At 40.7% G+C, this 18,216-nt stretch overlaps 1 protein-coding gene and 1 long non-coding RNA gene across 3 annotated transcripts in view; one reads left to right on the forward strand and one right to left on the reverse strand.

Annotated features, from left to right (window-relative positions):
* The window catches only part of gabbr1a (gamma-aminobutyric acid (GABA) B receptor, 1a), a 113,490-nt gene extending 95,288 nt beyond the window's left edge, over positions 1-18,202 (reverse strand). The window contains exons 1-5 of the mRNA XM_034697519.1: positions 17,900-18,202; positions 12,615-12,701; positions 12,298-12,362; positions 9,262-9,400; positions 617-802 (exon numbers count right to left, since the gene is read on the reverse strand). Of these exons, the coding sequence (XP_034553410.1) occupies positions 617-802; positions 9,262-9,400; positions 12,298-12,362; positions 12,615-12,693 (469 nt within the window). The 5' untranslated portion in view covers positions 12,694-12,701; positions 17,900-18,202. The remainder of the gene's footprint in view (positions 1-616; positions 803-9,261; positions 9,401-12,297; positions 12,363-12,614; positions 12,702-17,899) is intronic.
* Positions 1-18,216, forward strand: part of LOC117822673 — a 39,379-nt gene that overhangs the window by 18,280 nt on the left and 2,883 nt on the right. Inside the window, exons 2-4 of one of the 2 annotated variants that reach the window (XR_004633240.1) lie at positions 687-861; positions 1,837-1,912; positions 12,313-12,432. This is a non-coding gene — a long non-coding RNA (uncharacterized LOC117822673). The remainder of the gene's footprint in view (positions 1-686; positions 862-1,836; positions 1,913-12,312; positions 12,433-18,216) is intronic. The other variant, XR_004633239.1, reaches the window with a different exon arrangement.

Genomic DNA, 18,216 nt, shown 5'->3' on the forward strand with positions numbered 1-18,216 from the left:
TTTTTCTTTAAATATTGAATTTAACAAATACTAAATTTAAAAGTGATTTCTGATAGTCTTTTAATCTTTTTAAAAAATATATATTTGGGCTTTTTTCACCTTTATTGGACAGGACAGCTGAAGAGAGACAGGAAATGTGGGGAATAAAGAGTTGGCAAGTCATCCTTTAAATGGTCAACCGGCCAGGAGTCGAACCGGCAACCTCTGCGACAAGGACTATAGCCTCTATACGTGGGACGCTTAGACCGCCCCTCTTTTAAACTATTAATAAAGAGGTTTCAGCTCTTAAATTGATGACAATGAAAAATACACCTTTTCTTAGAACTTCCTAAACTGTGAACAATAAAATTAGGAAGTTATAACCTTCACACACAATGATTCATTAATATCTATCTTTGAAACATTTCTATATTCAACCACACTGATATTTCTGAACCAGCATGCTATACTTGCTGCAATGATAATGCAACTATTCATTACCATCTGTGCAGTCAGCTAGCTTCCCCCTGAGACAGTGAGAGGCATCCAATTATAAAACATGGTTTTCTCAGTTCTATTGTAATCCAAAGCTTGATGTAAAATCTCATCTGTGTCACTGACTGAATGAGACACTCACAGAGACAGGTGGGTTTGGGGGCGTCCCATTTGCCCAGTTTGGTGCAATGGCTGATGTTTCTGCCCTCCAGGATGAAGCCGGCATGGCAGCTGTAGTGGAGGATCGTTCCTTCCACCGGAGGTCCAGGCGGCTTCACTGACACCCGGCCGTTCTCCAGAGAAGTCCACACCCGCGCACAAAGCAGCACTAGGAACAGGCAGGGACACAACAGGGGAAGAGACAGAGACAAATAGAGTTACAGAAAGGTAATGAAAGAGAAACAAAGAGGTAGAATTGCAGCCACATAACAATCCTCAGATGTAAATGTGTTATGCTTGGCAAACTAGCCAGCTAACTAACTATTTCAGTTTGTAAAGGCTTTTGGGTACAGTAGATCAAGTTTTAGAGTCAACATTAACATCTAATGACTATAAAGAGCTGTGATAAGTGTTAGCAAGCTGTTGCACTTCAAATCAAGTACAGCAGAGACACATTAGCAGCAGTAGTGAGGCCATGTTTTTGAGCACCTGAAATCCAACATTCAGTCTCTTTTAACTCTGTGTTTGGTCTACACCATCTCCTCTGGGAAATAGGCTGTGGTTTAGAGATAAGTGGTTCCCAGTTATTACCAGATAATTGTGACTATTATGCCTGCAGTAATAAAGGCAGGTCCATTATAGCAGTTAGACTTAACAAAAAGTAGCAGACTTAAGACCAGTACAGAGCTGAAAGACACAGAACTGCACAGCCGTGCTGAAGGGGACCACAGAGTCAAAGTGACTCACTCACATTACACTGTAGTTTGTCGTTTGCACACTGTCAATTTGAGGATGGAGCTGATTCTTGCAGCTTGGCCAATCAAGATGTAAATGATTGGGATAATTAAGTAGCAATGTTTTCATATGGTGGCAATTTTTCACATAGACGACTCCCAAACCAGAGGATTTCTTTTTGAGTTATGCTTCTACAAAGCAGTGTCCTTTTTATCCTTTTACTTAATTTTTTTACCATTTTTTTAATCCTTCTGATTGCTTTTCTGAGTTCTTGTATTTTCTTCTTTTGCTTTTATATACTCACTTCACACTAATGAGGCAGCCTGCAGTGTCTGCAGACCTTATTTGTTTAGTTTTTTAATTGGCGTCATGAAAGCAGGCCGATGCTGATTATTTCAAAATACCATTAACTGTCCCTTCAGTCAAGCAATTAATCTGCCAATGTCTATTGTTCACATTACTTTTCAGATGTGGCCTGTATCAGATTCCTGGTGTACAACTGCCCCGCATTCACAAAAGAACAAGACCCACCGGCAGACCCGAGGTGAGTGTCACTAAAGGGTGAGCACTTATGTATGTTGCCTGAATCAGATACTACTTGTGCTGGTCAATGTAGTCTTAGACAGCCATGCTAGCAGCTCTGAGAGGCTGTAGTGGGCACAACAATTGAGCTACTGGCTATCAACAGCACACCAACATGCTCATAATGACGATGCTAACATGCTGATGTAAACGGGATATGTTTGCCATGTTCACCATCTTAGTTTAGCTTGTCAGCAAGCTGAGAATTACCATTTAGCTCTGAACGTGAACAACAGCTGATGTTGTTGTACGCTTTTTACCTCTTGTCCTATTACTTAGAACAAAGATTGGCATGGTGAACTTTAGCCTCAGTTACAAAGGGAATAGGTTAAAAATATTCCTGTATTCAAGGTTTACCATGACTTCATGTTATTGCTGCAGCTGACTGACTACTTAAAATATTCAGAGCCTCTCCCTTTTGTCAGTAATAGGTTTTTCCAATAACTAAACAAGCACTTGAACAGGTTGAAGATATGCAACAAGTTAAAAATGTTTTGCAAGTACAAGAGGCTACGGAGAACTACTTGTGTATCTTGAGAGGTTTCTCCTCTGAGATGAGTTTGTATAGGTGCATAATATTGTATTACTTTCAGGTATCATGCAGACACAACCTGGCACAAGGATGAGGAAGTGAGAAAGTCTCTGTAACCAAACCTAAAATGCTCCAGGAACCATTTTGACCTAGATACAGATGTTTGTGTTATTTACAGTAAGAAATCTATTAAGCAACACTAAGGCCCTCGTTTGTGAGGTTAGCTTGCTATGCTACAGCCTCTGTATGATTCAACTTTGTTCTCTTGGTTGGATTTCCTGAAAAAATGGCCCAGCTCTGAATATAATTGGTTGAGCTGTCGAGTTTGTTGAATCTTCCTTCCAGCATGCGAGCACATAATAAAACTGCAATCTGCACATTGCAGCTTGTGCTGTTACATAAGCCAGAGAAAACAAAAAAAATTCTCATGGGAAAAATAAATTCCACTGATGTTAAATGTGAACTGAAAGACTAAAAACAGAGATATCACAGGGATTTGATTGGATTGTTGGCCTTATTCTCAGTGTTTGCAGAGGCACTGTGGATGTGATGTGAGTAGAAATTACATTCAAGCCACACTTTGGAATTAGACACTGTTGGTCTGCAGGCCCAGTTTGGATCTTGAACACACTCTCAGACCCAGTTTGAAGAGGAAAAGCAATTAAAAAACTATCATGATAAATATATAATTTACTGCACATTATGCACATTAGATTTAAACATGTGGAAGCCATTCAGCCTCGCTCCTTTGTTTTCTGGAATAACAATCTAAATGTAATCAGTCGAAAGCAATAACAAGCAAGCATCAGCCAAAATTACTCTCTGTGGGGGTGTCATAGATAAGTTCACATTTACATTTATTTAATTATTATTTATTCATTAAGTCGTTTCTTATGCACACACATGCCTCAGAACAACACAGGACACAAAGCTGATCAGTTACCAACCACACAAAGCAAGATAACAAACAGCAGATCAGAATTCAACAGAAACTAAAGTGTGGTTATAAGCTCTGCTTTGGGGACAAATTACCTGAAGACACAGAACTTTGAGTGGAACGATTTCTGACTATTCAACTAAAATACTTGACAAAAATACTGCAAGCTCAACCATCCACTTTCTGGTTTTAGAGCTTTAAATAGCATCTGACAGTCTCCATCATCAAATGGATCAGGTGTCATTGTGTAAAAAAAGCAATCATAAAGACGGGAGATTGAAACCTGTATCACAATTCAGAGTTCAGGGATGTGGCGTCTGATGTGAACCGCCTCTGTAATCTGATTGGTTACCTGCTGTCATAGTGAGTGACTTGGACACTCTGCCTGCTCTGTATTGTGGTTGTTGGCCTGGTATTCAGTCTGCTGAATTTCCTGCTTTAGGTGCTAATTCCTTAATTCTAAGGAGGATTGTGAAAAGTGTTTAAGATTATTTAGGATTATTTTACCACACAGAGTGTTCCAAAAGTTGATGATTTCAAATCTAGCCAGAAGATTGTGGTGGATTTGTGAATTTTTACAACATGAGAACATGTTCTAAATCAGTGGTTCCCAAACTTTTCCTGCAGGGCCGCTTGTAGTAGATAAAACATTTCATGCACACCATCCTTCACCATGCAAACTGACATGAGACACACATCCATGTACACTAAGCACACTAACAGACACACTCCTTGCTAAAAAAAAAATCTGTATCTTAAAAATTCACATTATTGAAATGTCTATTAACCCTCCTGTTATGTTCGTTTCTCAGGAACAGCAATAATGTTCCTGGGTCAATTTGACACGGGGCATATTTAATTATCCAAAAGTGTCAGAACCCAAAAAACATTCTTTGTGTTCACAAAGCAAACTTACATTACAGTAACATTCTCTGTAACATTAACAGAATGCTTTTAGATCAGAACATTACTAGCTGGGTTCCCACGTTCAGATAAGTCATTTGGCTCTATATCACATCCCTGCTACGCTGATTACACTCAGTTATACATCCATATAAAGACTATAGCAACTTGGTCACTCTGGAGATCGGTTGGGCTGCTATCGAAAATCAGATGTCTCTTTAATTTCCTCAGCAAAACTGAGCTTCATATTATCTGCCCGAACATCCCACAAACAACATCCTCCAGCATATTGGTCCACTCTCCCTGTTTGTTGAATCCTTCTCCAGAAATCTTGGCAGTGTGTTTGCCCATCGACTGAAATTTGATCATCATGTTAACAATATAAAATCCTATTTCTTTCAACAGGGAAACATCGCAAGAGTAAGAGCATTTTATCAGCTCCAATTTTTTTAACCAATCATTCATTCATTCATTTCCTGGCAAGATTTCAGCACTCCTCTTTTTATCTGCCTTAGTCAACCCGCTCCAACACAACTTCAACGCATGTGATATACATCAGACCAACTCATAACTACAACTAAGCACAGATCTCACATTATACACATTTAGCTGCTCTATAATAACATAAGATAAGATAAGATAAGATACTCCTTTATTCGTCCCACAACGGGGAAATTCATGGAGTTACAGCAGCAAACAAGAAGGTGTACAGTAAAAGAATATATATATAAAAAAAAAGAAAAAAAAAAAGTCCATCAGAGACGACAGCTTGGCCATAATTCTCCTGTCAGCCACCACCTCCACAGGGTCCAGGACTGAGCTGGCCTTCTAGTTAATAGTTGCCAATTAAATTCAGAATTAATTTAAAGACACTTTTTTTATTTTAGTGGATTCTTTTTTGGGACTTTTTGCCTGTTTTTGATAGGAAAGCTGAAGAGAGACAGGGAATGTGGGGGAAGTAGATGGTGACATGCAGCAAAGGGTCATTGCCTGGAGTCAAACCATCAACTACTGCTTCAAGGGCTAACCCAGCGAGCGATTTGTGTGTCCTGCCAACTTGCTTTATAATCAGGCATTGAAAACAATGGATCAGAAATCAGTCAGAAGGCATCACTGCCTCATTCTACAGAAACACAATTTACTGAGTTTTTTTGTTAATTTTTCATTCATACAACTATTTTTTTTAAATGTGTGAACAACCTTTCAGCAGGAATATTCTGTCAAACGGTGAATAAACAAAGTAGTGGAATCAGAACTGGAGGTGCAGTAAGTGGAAACTGTTTGGCAGCAGTATTCAGTCAATCATCCTTCTCAGTGAGAGGTATAAAACTACGAAATGCATTACCAGCTGACATCAAGAAACTGACAGAACTTCAAGTTTTTAACACAAATTTATGAAGCAATGACTGAAACTGAAGCAAGTCTGTGAACACTAACTGTACAGTTAAAAATCATAGATCACATGCAAAAATATATGCACACTTTGTACATAGTTTTTTATCTATTTATGCTGGCTTCCATCTGTGTTGCAGTCCAACATTTTCAAAGAACACATTGATCCGATTGTATGTTTTTAAAGGTTCCCGTATCTTAAACTCAACACACTTAAACTTCTGGAAGCCTAACCAGGGACAGGGCTAGCAAATTATTCCTGGCTATCCAAAGCTTGATCTGTAAGGCAACTGGACTGGTAGAAATTCTTGAAGACGCTTCACCTCTCCTCCGAAGGGCTTCTTCAGTTCTGACCAGACTGGGGAAGAGCTCGAAGATATAAGCCACTAACAGTCGTGGGTGTGTCCAGGAGTCACAAAGGGTCCTAAGTGGGGTTGCTAGTCTAGTTCCTGTTAGTCGTTCTGTGATGGGTCAGCTGTGAGTCATTGGAGTCACATGGTCTCTGGTGTGAGTATGGTCTTACTTCTCTTGACCGAGAATTCAAAACAGCATTGTATGTTGGAGACAAATGGTGTCTTAGTCCACCACCTCTGTTAAGAGAAGGGTGTTCAAGCTTAACATAGATGGCTTCCTTCACCCCTCTTTCATACCAACATATGAGACATATCCCCGGCTAGACACCTGTATGCATGGTGTCTACTTTGTAAACTTCATGAAGCAATGATTCAGACATTTGTCCCTGTCAAATGAGCAGGTAAAAAATAATGTGTTGCTGTTATTGGCAACTTAGCATCTGCTGCTGTCTGCTGACTCTAACAACAGAGTAGATAGTTGTAGTAAAAACATTAGACAGCTGCCTGAGAAGGTACCTTAATCAGACCACCTTCACATTATTCTAGTTTTACATATTAGATGGTAACAGCCTGATTACAGTTTGTAGACAAAGAGAAAAACTTTACTATCCGCCTCATATTTATGATGAAGTGCTGTGTAATAAAATGTCATTACTTGATGTTAGCTCAATCATTGAAAGCTGTGTTTAATCATCACAGACTCGCTGCATCAGCAAATACTTTTGTATATTTATTGATCAAGTCCGTCTTTGCTTTTTTTCCCTTTTTGCAAAATAACAGGTCAGTAATGATTACATGCCACTGTTAATGATGGTAGCCAGCTAGTAGAGGAGAGTTACACACAAGATCATTTCCTTAATCCCCAGTGACGAACAAAAGGCCATCCTAGGTCTCTCAGAGGGAGACATAATTACTACTAATTACAAAATTCTTCATCCTCTCCTAAAGAATATCTTAATCCTCTGTGCAGCCAGTTAATTAATTTATCCAGTCTACAGAGGGACTCTTCGTGAAGTAAAGGCTGGTGTTTTGTGCAAAGTTAACAGAGTTTGTGGAGACAGATGGAGCAGCTGGAAACTCCACAGGTCCTTCCTGATGTCATCTACGTCTTTGTCTAAAGTAAAGTAACGCAAAGTGATTGTGAAAGTTGAAAACTGTTCACTTCTTCTCATTAAAATGAGCAGATGTTGTATAAAGACACCGTCACAGAAATGTTTGGTAACTTCCAGTAGTTTGTTGGATTCATCAGCGGCCCCTCAAGATACTTTTAATTTAATCTACAGCATTTCATAGTTTAACCCCTTTGTATATACCTAAGCTTTTGACCCCTTACATATACCTCTTGGGCAATCCAACCACAATCTTTTGGCCATAACATGCACACAGGCTCCTCTGCTGTTTTAGCTCCTAGACTTTAGAAATCACTCCTTCTCCCATTATATTGTATCAAGTTTCAGAGCGCACTCTTTCTTCTAATGTTTCTTATTTTGAAGCAATTATCCACACTGCATTCTTATTAGAATTACTTTGATAATTGTTATTATTAATATTTGTATTATTATTATTATTAGTAGTAGTAGTAGTAGTAGTATTATAATTAATAATAAATTAATATTATTATTTTCATCATTATTATATTATTATTGTTGTTGTTGTCATTCCAACAATAATATTTAATAATAATAATAATAATAGAGTGTGGATAAGTGCATTAAAATAATAATAATACATTTTTACTAGCATTGGTAGTAGTTTCAGAAGTAGTAGTAGTTTCAGTAGTAGTAATAGTAGTAGTAGTGGTAGTATTTACAAGAATTTGCACAGCCGCTATTAAAAGTGGCTATTTGAATATTTTTTTAATGTATTAAGTGATCATTTAAAAACTATTTCAAAACACCACAGGGCTTACTTGTACTGTTTACTTTATGATCTGCAACTCCTCTCTGCTTTATGGAGCTTTATGGATTAGCCACTGGTTCTCAGCTACACTGTTATTGTTCACTCTCACTGTTTTGGTAAAGTTGTTTCCAGCCACAGTTAACCCTGACAAAGCTCACAGAAAATCCACTTTACTCGTCCTGCTCAGCAGCAAACAGCAGATAGATGAAGATAGAGACTGGATGGTGAACACAGAGATTCACTTTCAGATTTCCTTTATTGTCTTACAAAGGCCAATTTGTTTTGCAAGCTGACTTGCATTATACACAAGGACAACCTCAACAGTAAAATGAAATCAGGCTTTAAAATGGACACAATATGACCCAACTAAAAGAACTATATCAACAACATCAAGAGTAAAATCAGTCGAATTCAGAACTCATACACAAATTGAGATTTCAAAAGTAGAAATGGTCAATGTGCGATATTGAGGTGTGCCAATGTGCAAAAAAAAAAAGCAAATAAAGCAGCCTAAGAACTCATTCTTGTTAAGCATATGACTTGTACTTGGGATAAATGAGATGTAGTCTTCTAGTCTTCTACATCTGCACCCTGAGCAGAGGGCATAAGCTCAAACTCACTCCGCAGTGGATGATTCTAGCAATCCAGTTCAGCACAAGCCCTCCCAAGGGCCATCCTGTCTCCATCATGATCAGGAGCCCAGCCTGACAGGGAGCATTACATAGCAGATCTTTTGCTAGGTGGCTAAAATCACGACCGGAAATGTTCTCACAGAACTGCTGGATGTGTTAATGGGCAACTGTTTGCCAACAAGTTAGTCATTGTGGCTGGGAGGGTGATGATGTGTCAGCACTGTGTCCACATTTCCAGCTCTCACTGCCAGGGCTCAATGCAGTTATTGCAGGTTTGAATTTGATGGGAGGTAAAAGGCTGCGGATTGGTTTCATGTGAGCTTTGTTCAGGACTGCATCACTTCTCTTAACTTTGGATTTTCACATTAGTACTGCAGTCGATAAAAATGACTCCAATCTCAGTTCTTCAAAAAGTGAGAGTGAAGGTTGCTCAGTATTTCACACGTTCCTCTGTGTGTAGCGTAAGCAGGGAAGGCGGTAATGCACTGTCAAAACAGCTTAGTTTTTTAACTGGGCTTTATTTGAATGTTGAAACAAACAGATCATATAAAGCTGATCCTCATGTGTCAGAGTTCTCTGGGAGGGGGATTGTTTGTGATATATTAAGAGAAGGGTGGAGGACAGGAGAACAAGAGGGAGAAATGAGATCAAAACAGGACTTACAACATCTGCTGTGCTGTGTCATGTCCGTCCATGTGCCGTTGGGTAAACACTTCCTGACCTTGGGTCCCACAATCACCCGGTTTCCTCTGCAGATGTACTCGATCTCGTAATCCACAGGCAGGATCTGCACGCTGCGGATCTGTGAGAGAGACACAGACGGAGAGACAGTAATTAAAGCATGACTGATGCTTCCTCGTGTTCTCATCCTCACAGGGACCCCCTCATTCTGTCCCAGAGCACTGCACTCTGCTGACATATGGCTGTGACAATGAAGCTCTGCTAGGAAGAACATTTATGGCTCTACTGTATGAATTGATGGGCTGTCACACTCTAAATTACACCAAGAGGAAAATCTGATTCTGGCTATATGTTCCCATTTTATGTTGTGTAGTGTGTTTTGGTGTGTGTGATGTATGTGTGTTGACTGGTGCATTCATACATCAACAGTGGTGCCATCAGATATCAGTCATTTCAGTGGCTCAGCTGTAGGTGCTTGGACTTTAAAATAGTATCAATCTCTCTTCTAACATTAGTACCAACCTTGAGAGCCTTAATGTGTTTTGTTTTGTGTCACTTCATTGGGATGTTTGACCTTAAGCATAATGATGCAGAGAGGGGAAATAAAATGTTGTGCTCGTCTTAAACCTCAGTTTAACACATACGTAGGAGAATGGATTTCAAGCTTATAAAAGTGGGATGTGGAAACTTCAAAGCCCCTTCAGCGCATAAACACAGAGGATGGATGTTGTACCCAGCGGTTAAACTTTTGAAATAAACAAAATTTACATATGCAAAGCGTCTGGATTTCTCAACCAGGGAGAAGCAGAATTTGAAGCCAGACAAAGCAACTGTGAGTGCAAACAGAGCAAATATCACTGGAACCCAATGATTTGTTTTCATTTCAAATCAACAGCACTTTAAAGGACGGAAATATTTCAGGCTAAATTTGGAGGAAATGTGAATAAAATCACACAATAATGATAATTTAGGAACAAAGTTCAGATAGATGCTTACAAACTGTATATTAAACCAAACCAGACAAGGAGCTTTTTTCCATCCCTTTAAAAATTATTTACAACCCCAATTCCAAAAACCCTGAGATACTAGATAAAAGGTTCATTACAACAGATTTTGATGGTTTGCAGAAATGTAAACTATATATTTAACAGAAAAAAGTGCAAAGAAAACAAATCAAGTGTTAAAACTGAAGGGGTGACGTTGGCCTAGTGGTTTAAGTGCACGCCCCATATACAGAGGCTATTGCCAGTGGCCCAGCGTCAACAGTCTCGACTCCCGGCCTTGGTCTTTTGCTGCATGTCTTCCCCCACTCTCTGCTCCCCACATTCCCTGTCTCTCTACAGCTGCCCTGCCAAATAAAGGCAAAAAATCCCTGAAAATATATCTTTAAAAAAAGTTAAAACTCAAAAAAATAAACATATTCTAAATAAATAATCCTGTTTTTAATTTAATTATATGCTTTGAACTCTTCATGAATACTCTACATTTAGAGATTCCATCAAAATAACCCTTCAGATCTGAAGTATAAGCTCTCCTGGTCCTGTGGGCGTCACTGGGGATCAAGTGAATATCAGGGTTTTTTTGTTTACACAACTTTAGCCGGCATTTTCATTCTCAGAATAACAGAGGCCTGTCCAAGTATGTAGTAAAACATCATCACCACACATCCCGCAGCCACCAGCAACTCCATTAGATTGATTGTTCCATAATGCAATTAAGTGCAGAGTCACAGTCATGTCACCACAAGCCAAAGATGTCATTGAGTACAGGGTGGTGTATCTTCGTGGGCAGAAACCGAGACAGACCCATGTTCCTTTACAGTGAATAGCAGTGTTCCCCACATTGGAGCCAATACCAGAAACATGTCTATGTCCACATGCTCCATGTGTCCTTAGTGGGCGTCCCAGCTCTGAACTGTACATTAATCTACACTGAATGCCAAGACATCTCAACCCAACACATGGCTCTGCAAATTAGTGCACTCCTGAGCATTATTAAATCTGCAGAGCACAGGGGAAAGTTAGTAACTTCAGCTTTTGATGAACTTTCTCGCACTTAAAGAAAAAGTCACAATCGATAGAACAAATGCGAAGACATCCTGATTTATACTGCCTTATACGGGTCGAGGTGCCAAACCTCTTACATTTCCCATAATGCAACTCCATAGTGTCCTCTCATTAAACCATCCCTGTCTGTGAAACAGCAATTCACTGCTGTGTGCCCAATCCTTGGTTTCACACTCAGTAGTCGTGCTTGCACGTATCTGAGCCTCTTTGTCTCACTGTTAATCCTCTTGTGTTTTAAGATTTAGTCTGACACGCTGCTTTATCAAACTGTTCACCGCTGAGAAGGAAGACAGATCAGAGGGACAGCTGGATGTCATGTGACAAAGGTCAAAGGTTACAGCTGATCCTGGAAGATGGCTCATGGTAGGCACATGAGCCAGCAGACCAGCAGATTGCTTCGTAGGAACAGATCGTGTGTAACATGAAAATACATGAAGCCCAGTGTCCCTCTCAAGAACACATTGGATCAACATTTTGGGAATTCGCTTGATTTCTTTTTAACTGTTAGATCACAAAAACAGCAACACTCAAGTCTTAAATATAAGGCTAATTTTCAAATTTACTTTCAAACATTTATGTAACTCTTAACACGGCTGTTTGGTGTATTTAGTTTCGTTCAGACGGACAGGACAAGCTGTTTAACTTTGTTTCAAGTCTTTGCCAGCAAATGATCAAACATGGATATTTCTCAAAATGAAACTGCACAAATGCAACCTACTTGTATTGATGGTGTAGTTATAACATCAGCTGGTGTTGTGACAACTTAATAACTATTGTCACCATCTTATTTTCTCACATTGACATGTTTTTCATTTTAAATTCATTGAGAAAGAAATGAAATTACAATCCACAGATACAGCTATAATCTCAGACTCAACTGTGGTTTTGTGTGCTTGACTTAAAATCTGAAGCTCTGTTATTAGATTCTGCACAATGAACACTTTCTTCATACCTGTTCTTGTGTCAGACCTCTGTAGCGGATCCCCCCATCCCTAGGAGGCCGGATGATACCACAGCCTGAAAAAAGAGAAGAGAAGACAGAATGAAGGACGACAGAAGCGGAGGGAAAGCTCTGCCTCCAGATAATGTAGATATATTACAGCTACATGATTTATTGTTGATGTAACTGATGCCTTCCTTTGCTGCCCAAATTACAGCCCTTCATTCAGGTCACTTAGCAATCTCCACAGAGCTACTTCTGTCCATTAATGTATACTGTGAACACACACTCACAGGAAACACACAGTCACAAACACACACACAAATTACCTCCAGTTGATGAATTATGTATGGGCACAACAGGAGATGGAAGAGCATAGAGAATAATCAGGAACAATAGCCGTGCCATCTCTGGATCTGTAAAAAGGAAGAGAGAGGTAGAGTTTTCAAGGGAGATTGAAGGACTTTGTGAGAAGTAAGAAACTCAAAGAAAGGGCTAGCAAGGAGAATATTCAACATTATCAAAACTACACACTCAGTCTTAAGACTCAGCCATTTTCGGTCCACTGCTGCCTGTCCTAACAAGGATGCATCAACTTTTTGGCACAAAATCTCCCTTTTCAGCTTGCCTGACTGTGCACAGAAAGGACGAGCTGCAAGATGAGTGCACTTTTCTCCCGCTGCCTCTCTTTGTATTTACAGTGCAGACAGCCCATGCTCAGTTGATAGCCAGCTTGGCTTTATTTCAGAGACCCTGTACACAAGGCTTCAGCCAGGGTTTTTAATGGCTGATACTGATATTTTGCAAAGTGGCTGTCCATGGACACAGTTCACACCAAGGTACCACTCAATGGAGTTCTTTTCATGTCAGGGGAGAAAAGCACCTGGTACAGCTTGAAGTCGGTGGTTTAAAAAAAACCTCTCCTCTGCACATCAGAAAGGTGTTTTTAAGTGTGTTGACAGCTTTTGAAGGCACATTGAACCACCCCTCTTTTTCACTGGCAAGGAAACTCTTGGACATTAAAATAGTAGTATTCAGATTTAGCCTTGCACTTTATAACCTTACCAGACTTGTGATGGGCAGCTTTATTAACACTGATCACGAATATCATCTATTATAAATTCCTTCTTTTGTTTTTCATTGTCAAAAACACTGTATTTTAATATGAACAGCATGCCTCCATCTCCTCTCATTGTGAGAAGTGAAGCCAAAATACTGCCTTGATGGCCGCTGACATGTTACACTGGTTCAGCCAAGGCATGCGCAGAACAGATCTGGCTGATGGAGCTGCGGGATTGACGTCACACACCTTCTGCTGACCAAAATACACATTTAACTAACTGACTGATGAAACATTAAAGATCCCCAAGGTCGATACAGCCCACAGCAGAACAGACTCTTCTGTTGGTCTGACGGAGAAACTAATGGCTATGGAAAGTTTAACGACTCGTGTGTTAGTTAGGTTTCCTCCCACTGTTCCTCCTCTACTCTGATATCCGGTAAAGAACGCTGCAGGAGCCCAACAGAGCTGTCAATCAGTCATCTTTTAAGTCACCTGCACATAAATCAGCATGATGAAAACCAACTGCTATGAGAGAAAGCATGCTTGAAAACAATTTACTTGACATGTATTTTGATTTTCTAGTATCTGTTATAATGGGTAAGGTGATTTTTAGGACACAGCAGCTACAGGAGGAGCTCTAAAAGTTTTGGCTCCACTTGGTGTAGCTGTTGTGCTGTCCGTTATTTCATACAGTCTATGGTTGAAACATGCTGCAGCAACCATTACCCACAATGCAACTGCCTACAGCTAGCTCAGAGCTTTAGGTGTGCTGTGTGTGCCGGCAGCGTTCATGAAGCCTGGAGCTTCTAGTCTCAAACAGAGGAGTTGTCTCCAGAGGCCACAACTGGCTTTAGTTGAGCTACATATAAAAGCTGGGGTTGGTAGTCACGGAAAACTAGCATGAATTTGAATGTAGCATTTCCTCAGGACTCCGTCTAACCCTCCCCCCCTCCCCTCGGAGCTCCTCCAAAACGACGCCCCGGCTCACATGCACTAGCGCTGTTGATTCACGGCCATATGATCGTGACTGATTCCAAACCGGTCCTCAGCACATCGTTTGTGTTTCGCGCTACGTCATCTCATGTCTCACTCAGCGGTAAGAAAACACCAAAACATTATCATAGTGAAAGTTAAAAACACAAACAAACATGAAATGTACGCGCAGGAGGCGGGCAGAACGGCAGGACGGGATTTGATTGGTTTCATAATTTGGCTCCTGATGGCAGGGATTGGACGGTGTTTTCCCAGGTTTACTCCGGCTGTAGATAGCTGCTTTTTCTCACTATTTTTTAAGAACACATTATGTATTGATTGCCATCGGGACATAAAGATCATTTTAACCAGTATAACAAAAAGTCTATCTAAATCTGACTACCAACCCCAGCTTTAACCTTCAAGCGGCTCCTTCTGGACACAGACATAGACGTAGCCTCTTGCTCTTGAAAGTAAAACTAATGTGGAACCGCCCTCCATTTATTTCAAGTCTTCTTTGATACAACATAATGTTGTGTTTTTACAACAGATTGTTTTGAGGGGTGCCTGCTTGGCTTAGCGGTTAAATTATGTGTTCCATGTACAGAGGCTTTAGTCCTCAAAGCAGGAGGCCCGGGTTAGATTTCAGCCCTTTGAAGCATGACTCTCTGACTATAAACACTGTCTTGTCCTCTAAACAAAGAGTTCCCAAAGTGTGGGTTGGGACCCTCTGGGGGGTCGCGAGACACAAATGCGGGGGGTCATGGGATGTCTTCCAGAATGTTGTTGCTTTTTTAAGTTATCTAAATTTAGTACATTTAACCCATTAAAGTAAAAAATGTCAACAAAAATAGTAGCTAAACTTGAAATAAAACCTTGAAAATAGAAAATGTAATGAGTTTTCTGCCTTTCTTTTTGCCAGATGACTCCTAATTTTAGGGTTAGTGAACAGTTAATTATCAAAAGCATCAGTTGCAGTAGGTTAATTCCTAACGGCACAGGAAACACAGCCACATGCTCATATAGGTAGGCTAATTATCTGTAGACCAGCTAAATGAAGCCACATTAAATCACTTTGAGGGACAGTGGGGGTCACAATTTGTTGGCACCTATATTTTGGGGGTCGCAGGCTGAAAAGTTTGGGAACCCCTGCTCTAAACAATGGCACAAAAAGCCTTTTTTAAAGTGCGTTTTAAGACAAAATTTACAGAGTAGGTCATACTTAAGGGCGTGTCTTCCTCCAATTGACCATGGTGACCTGTCAACTAGGATAGAGACAATGTTGTATACCCAGTAATCCAAACATGGGTACCTCTGGCACCAAAATAATTTAAATGGATGGGCAAAACTATGGAACTTGATGCTACATGTACTTCTTTTGAAAGATTTTTGGAGTCTTTTTGTGCCTGTATTGAGAGGAGGGGACATTGGACAGTTATAAACAGCAAATAAAGAGAGGCAGATGACATGCTGTAAATGATCATGGGTGGGAGTCGAACCCAAGGCCACTACTTCAAGGACTGTTGCCTCTGTAAAATAGGGCTGATGATTAAACTGCTGAGCAAAGTCAGTGCCCCTGCAGTTCCTCTTATGTGGACTCTGTAGTCTGGAAACACTGAAAGCTTTATTAACGGCCTTTTCCATATCTATACCGCTTGTAAAGAGACTTACATGAACTTTCCAATTTCTCTTGTTTATCCCAGAGTTACAAATCAGTATTTCCACATGGACTACAGTCAGCATAAAACATTATTTAGCCACTGACCCTCAAATTGGATACAGAAAAACTCCCATAAAACAAGGGGCAAAGTGAGAGTAACATTAGGAGGAGCAGCACAGGAGCTATCCCTCTCCAAGGTCTGAGAATCATGCAATAGATGCTGCTGCGTAGACCAAAAACAAAATCAATACAAGAAGCTTGTGAGACCTAACCTAACCTAACCTTATGTGCAGATGCCATGCGAACAGAAACAGTGTGCCAAGCTAACCAGCAAAAGCACTGAAGACCCTTGAGTCCAAGTGAGCCACAGTGCCTCGAGTACTTACAGGAGGGGAAACACAAACACACAGGCAAACACGACTCTCTGTATCAATGATAAACACTCTATATATAGCTGCTCATTTGCAGTTTTGAATAATAAATGTTGCTTTATGAGGCTTTCACACATGCAAAAACATAAACAGACCCAAACACTCACACTTAACAGGGCTGATAAGGGGTGTGTAGAGGGTGTGTGTTTGTTAAAGTGGATGGGGGGTAGGGGTTGGAGGGGGCTGGAGGGCATTACAAAGCAAAGATCCACAGTGAGGGAGACAGATGGCAGCGAGGCTCGCTTGTGGAAGACAGACAAACTCTGCTGGATACTTCATTAGCATTATCCAGAGTATTTTTAGAGTTCACTGACAAGAAGCATGCAGGAGGTAGACACCACCAGAGAGAGTGTGTGTTATGTGTGTGCATGGGTGTAGGTGTGTGTGTTGGCAGTGTACAGTGTGTGCTTTTGTCCTGCATGTGTGGGAAGGAGGGAGGGGAGAGAAAAGGGGAAGAAAGAAGGACAGCCCAGCAGGAGTCATTAATATCAGTGCTCTCACACTGAGCCGGATAAAAGCAAAGTATGTGAGAGAGTGTAGCATAGATGAGGCAGCCTAACCAGCAGGAGAAGAAAAAAAAACCTGCTAACACCACCAGCTATGTGGCTGCAGTAGCACGAAGCAGACAGGGGGGAAGGGGGTCTGTGGAGTAGCCTCAAGCTTTAAATGCAATTAAGGATTTCAGCACCACGGACAGCGCCTTCATGCCTCCACATCATCACCTTCCTACAAAAAAAAACCACCTACAGCCCATCCAATTTCACTTACACCTCTGATGCCACTCCTGCTCACACACTGCCTATACTTCCTTGTGTGTTTATAATGCCGGAAGCTGCACAGGAAAGGGTCCATTTCAGCAAACGCAGCTCACACATCCACATTGAGATGCATGTAGTGGCTATTTTTAAGCACCAAGCAGGTCCACAGGAGGGGGGGGCTGCACACAGACTCAGATGCTGTATCTTGTGCATGGCTGAGCATGAACTATTGAGACGTGAGGGTCACAGTAAGGGTGCCACCAACCGTATGCTGCCGGTAGTTACTTGTCGGCTGTTGACAAGGGAATCCGTGATGGCCTGTAGACTGTAGGGGAAGGCCGACCATGTTAACAAGCCCGTATATAGACCACATATGAATGGATATCTGAAGTGGCGTCCTAAATAACATGGCATCAGCTGACACTTGGTCCATGTTGCTTTAAAAAAAAAAGGTGTGAAATATACAGTATACTGTGTTAACCTATTTTTCCAAGGCATGAAAAGATTAAGGCAGACAGGATGGTGGTGGTTTCTTGCAAAGAGGAACTCATAACAAATCTGGCCTGGCGCTTATCGAAAATATATGACCATAGCATACACAATTAACATTGAATTACGCATCTGTTTGGATTATCTGCATGGGAAATGGAGCATTTTCTGAGTATATGTGGTCTACAGTATTAGTAGCATGTAGCCCCCCCTGAAGCAAAGCTGTAGCATGTGTACTTACTATCAGTTCCGATGAGCTCAGTCAGGATAGCAGTGCGTCCTCCCGATGGGAAAGCCCAGTGTTGGTTTATTTGGTAAAAATATGCATCTTAGCAACGATTTCTTTTTTTATGGCTGTAATTGTATGGCTATAAATGTGCAAGCTGCTCCGTTCGTAAACAGACTGTTACAAAAACAAAATCTTATTCGGGCTTCCTCCATGTATTGCAGTTACGCATGGCAAAGGTAAGAAATGGCAGAAATCCATACAAAAAAACATACATGCACTATATACAAACGCATCCCCATACACGACGAAACACCGATTCACCACACTCC

This window comes from Notolabrus celidotus, chromosome 12 (genome assembly GCF_009762535.1).
Source record: "Notolabrus celidotus isolate fNotCel1 chromosome 12, fNotCel1.pri, whole genome shotgun sequence".
In the NCBI taxonomy this organism is placed as follows: domain Eukaryota; kingdom Metazoa; phylum Chordata; class Actinopteri; order Labriformes; family Labridae; genus Notolabrus; species Notolabrus celidotus.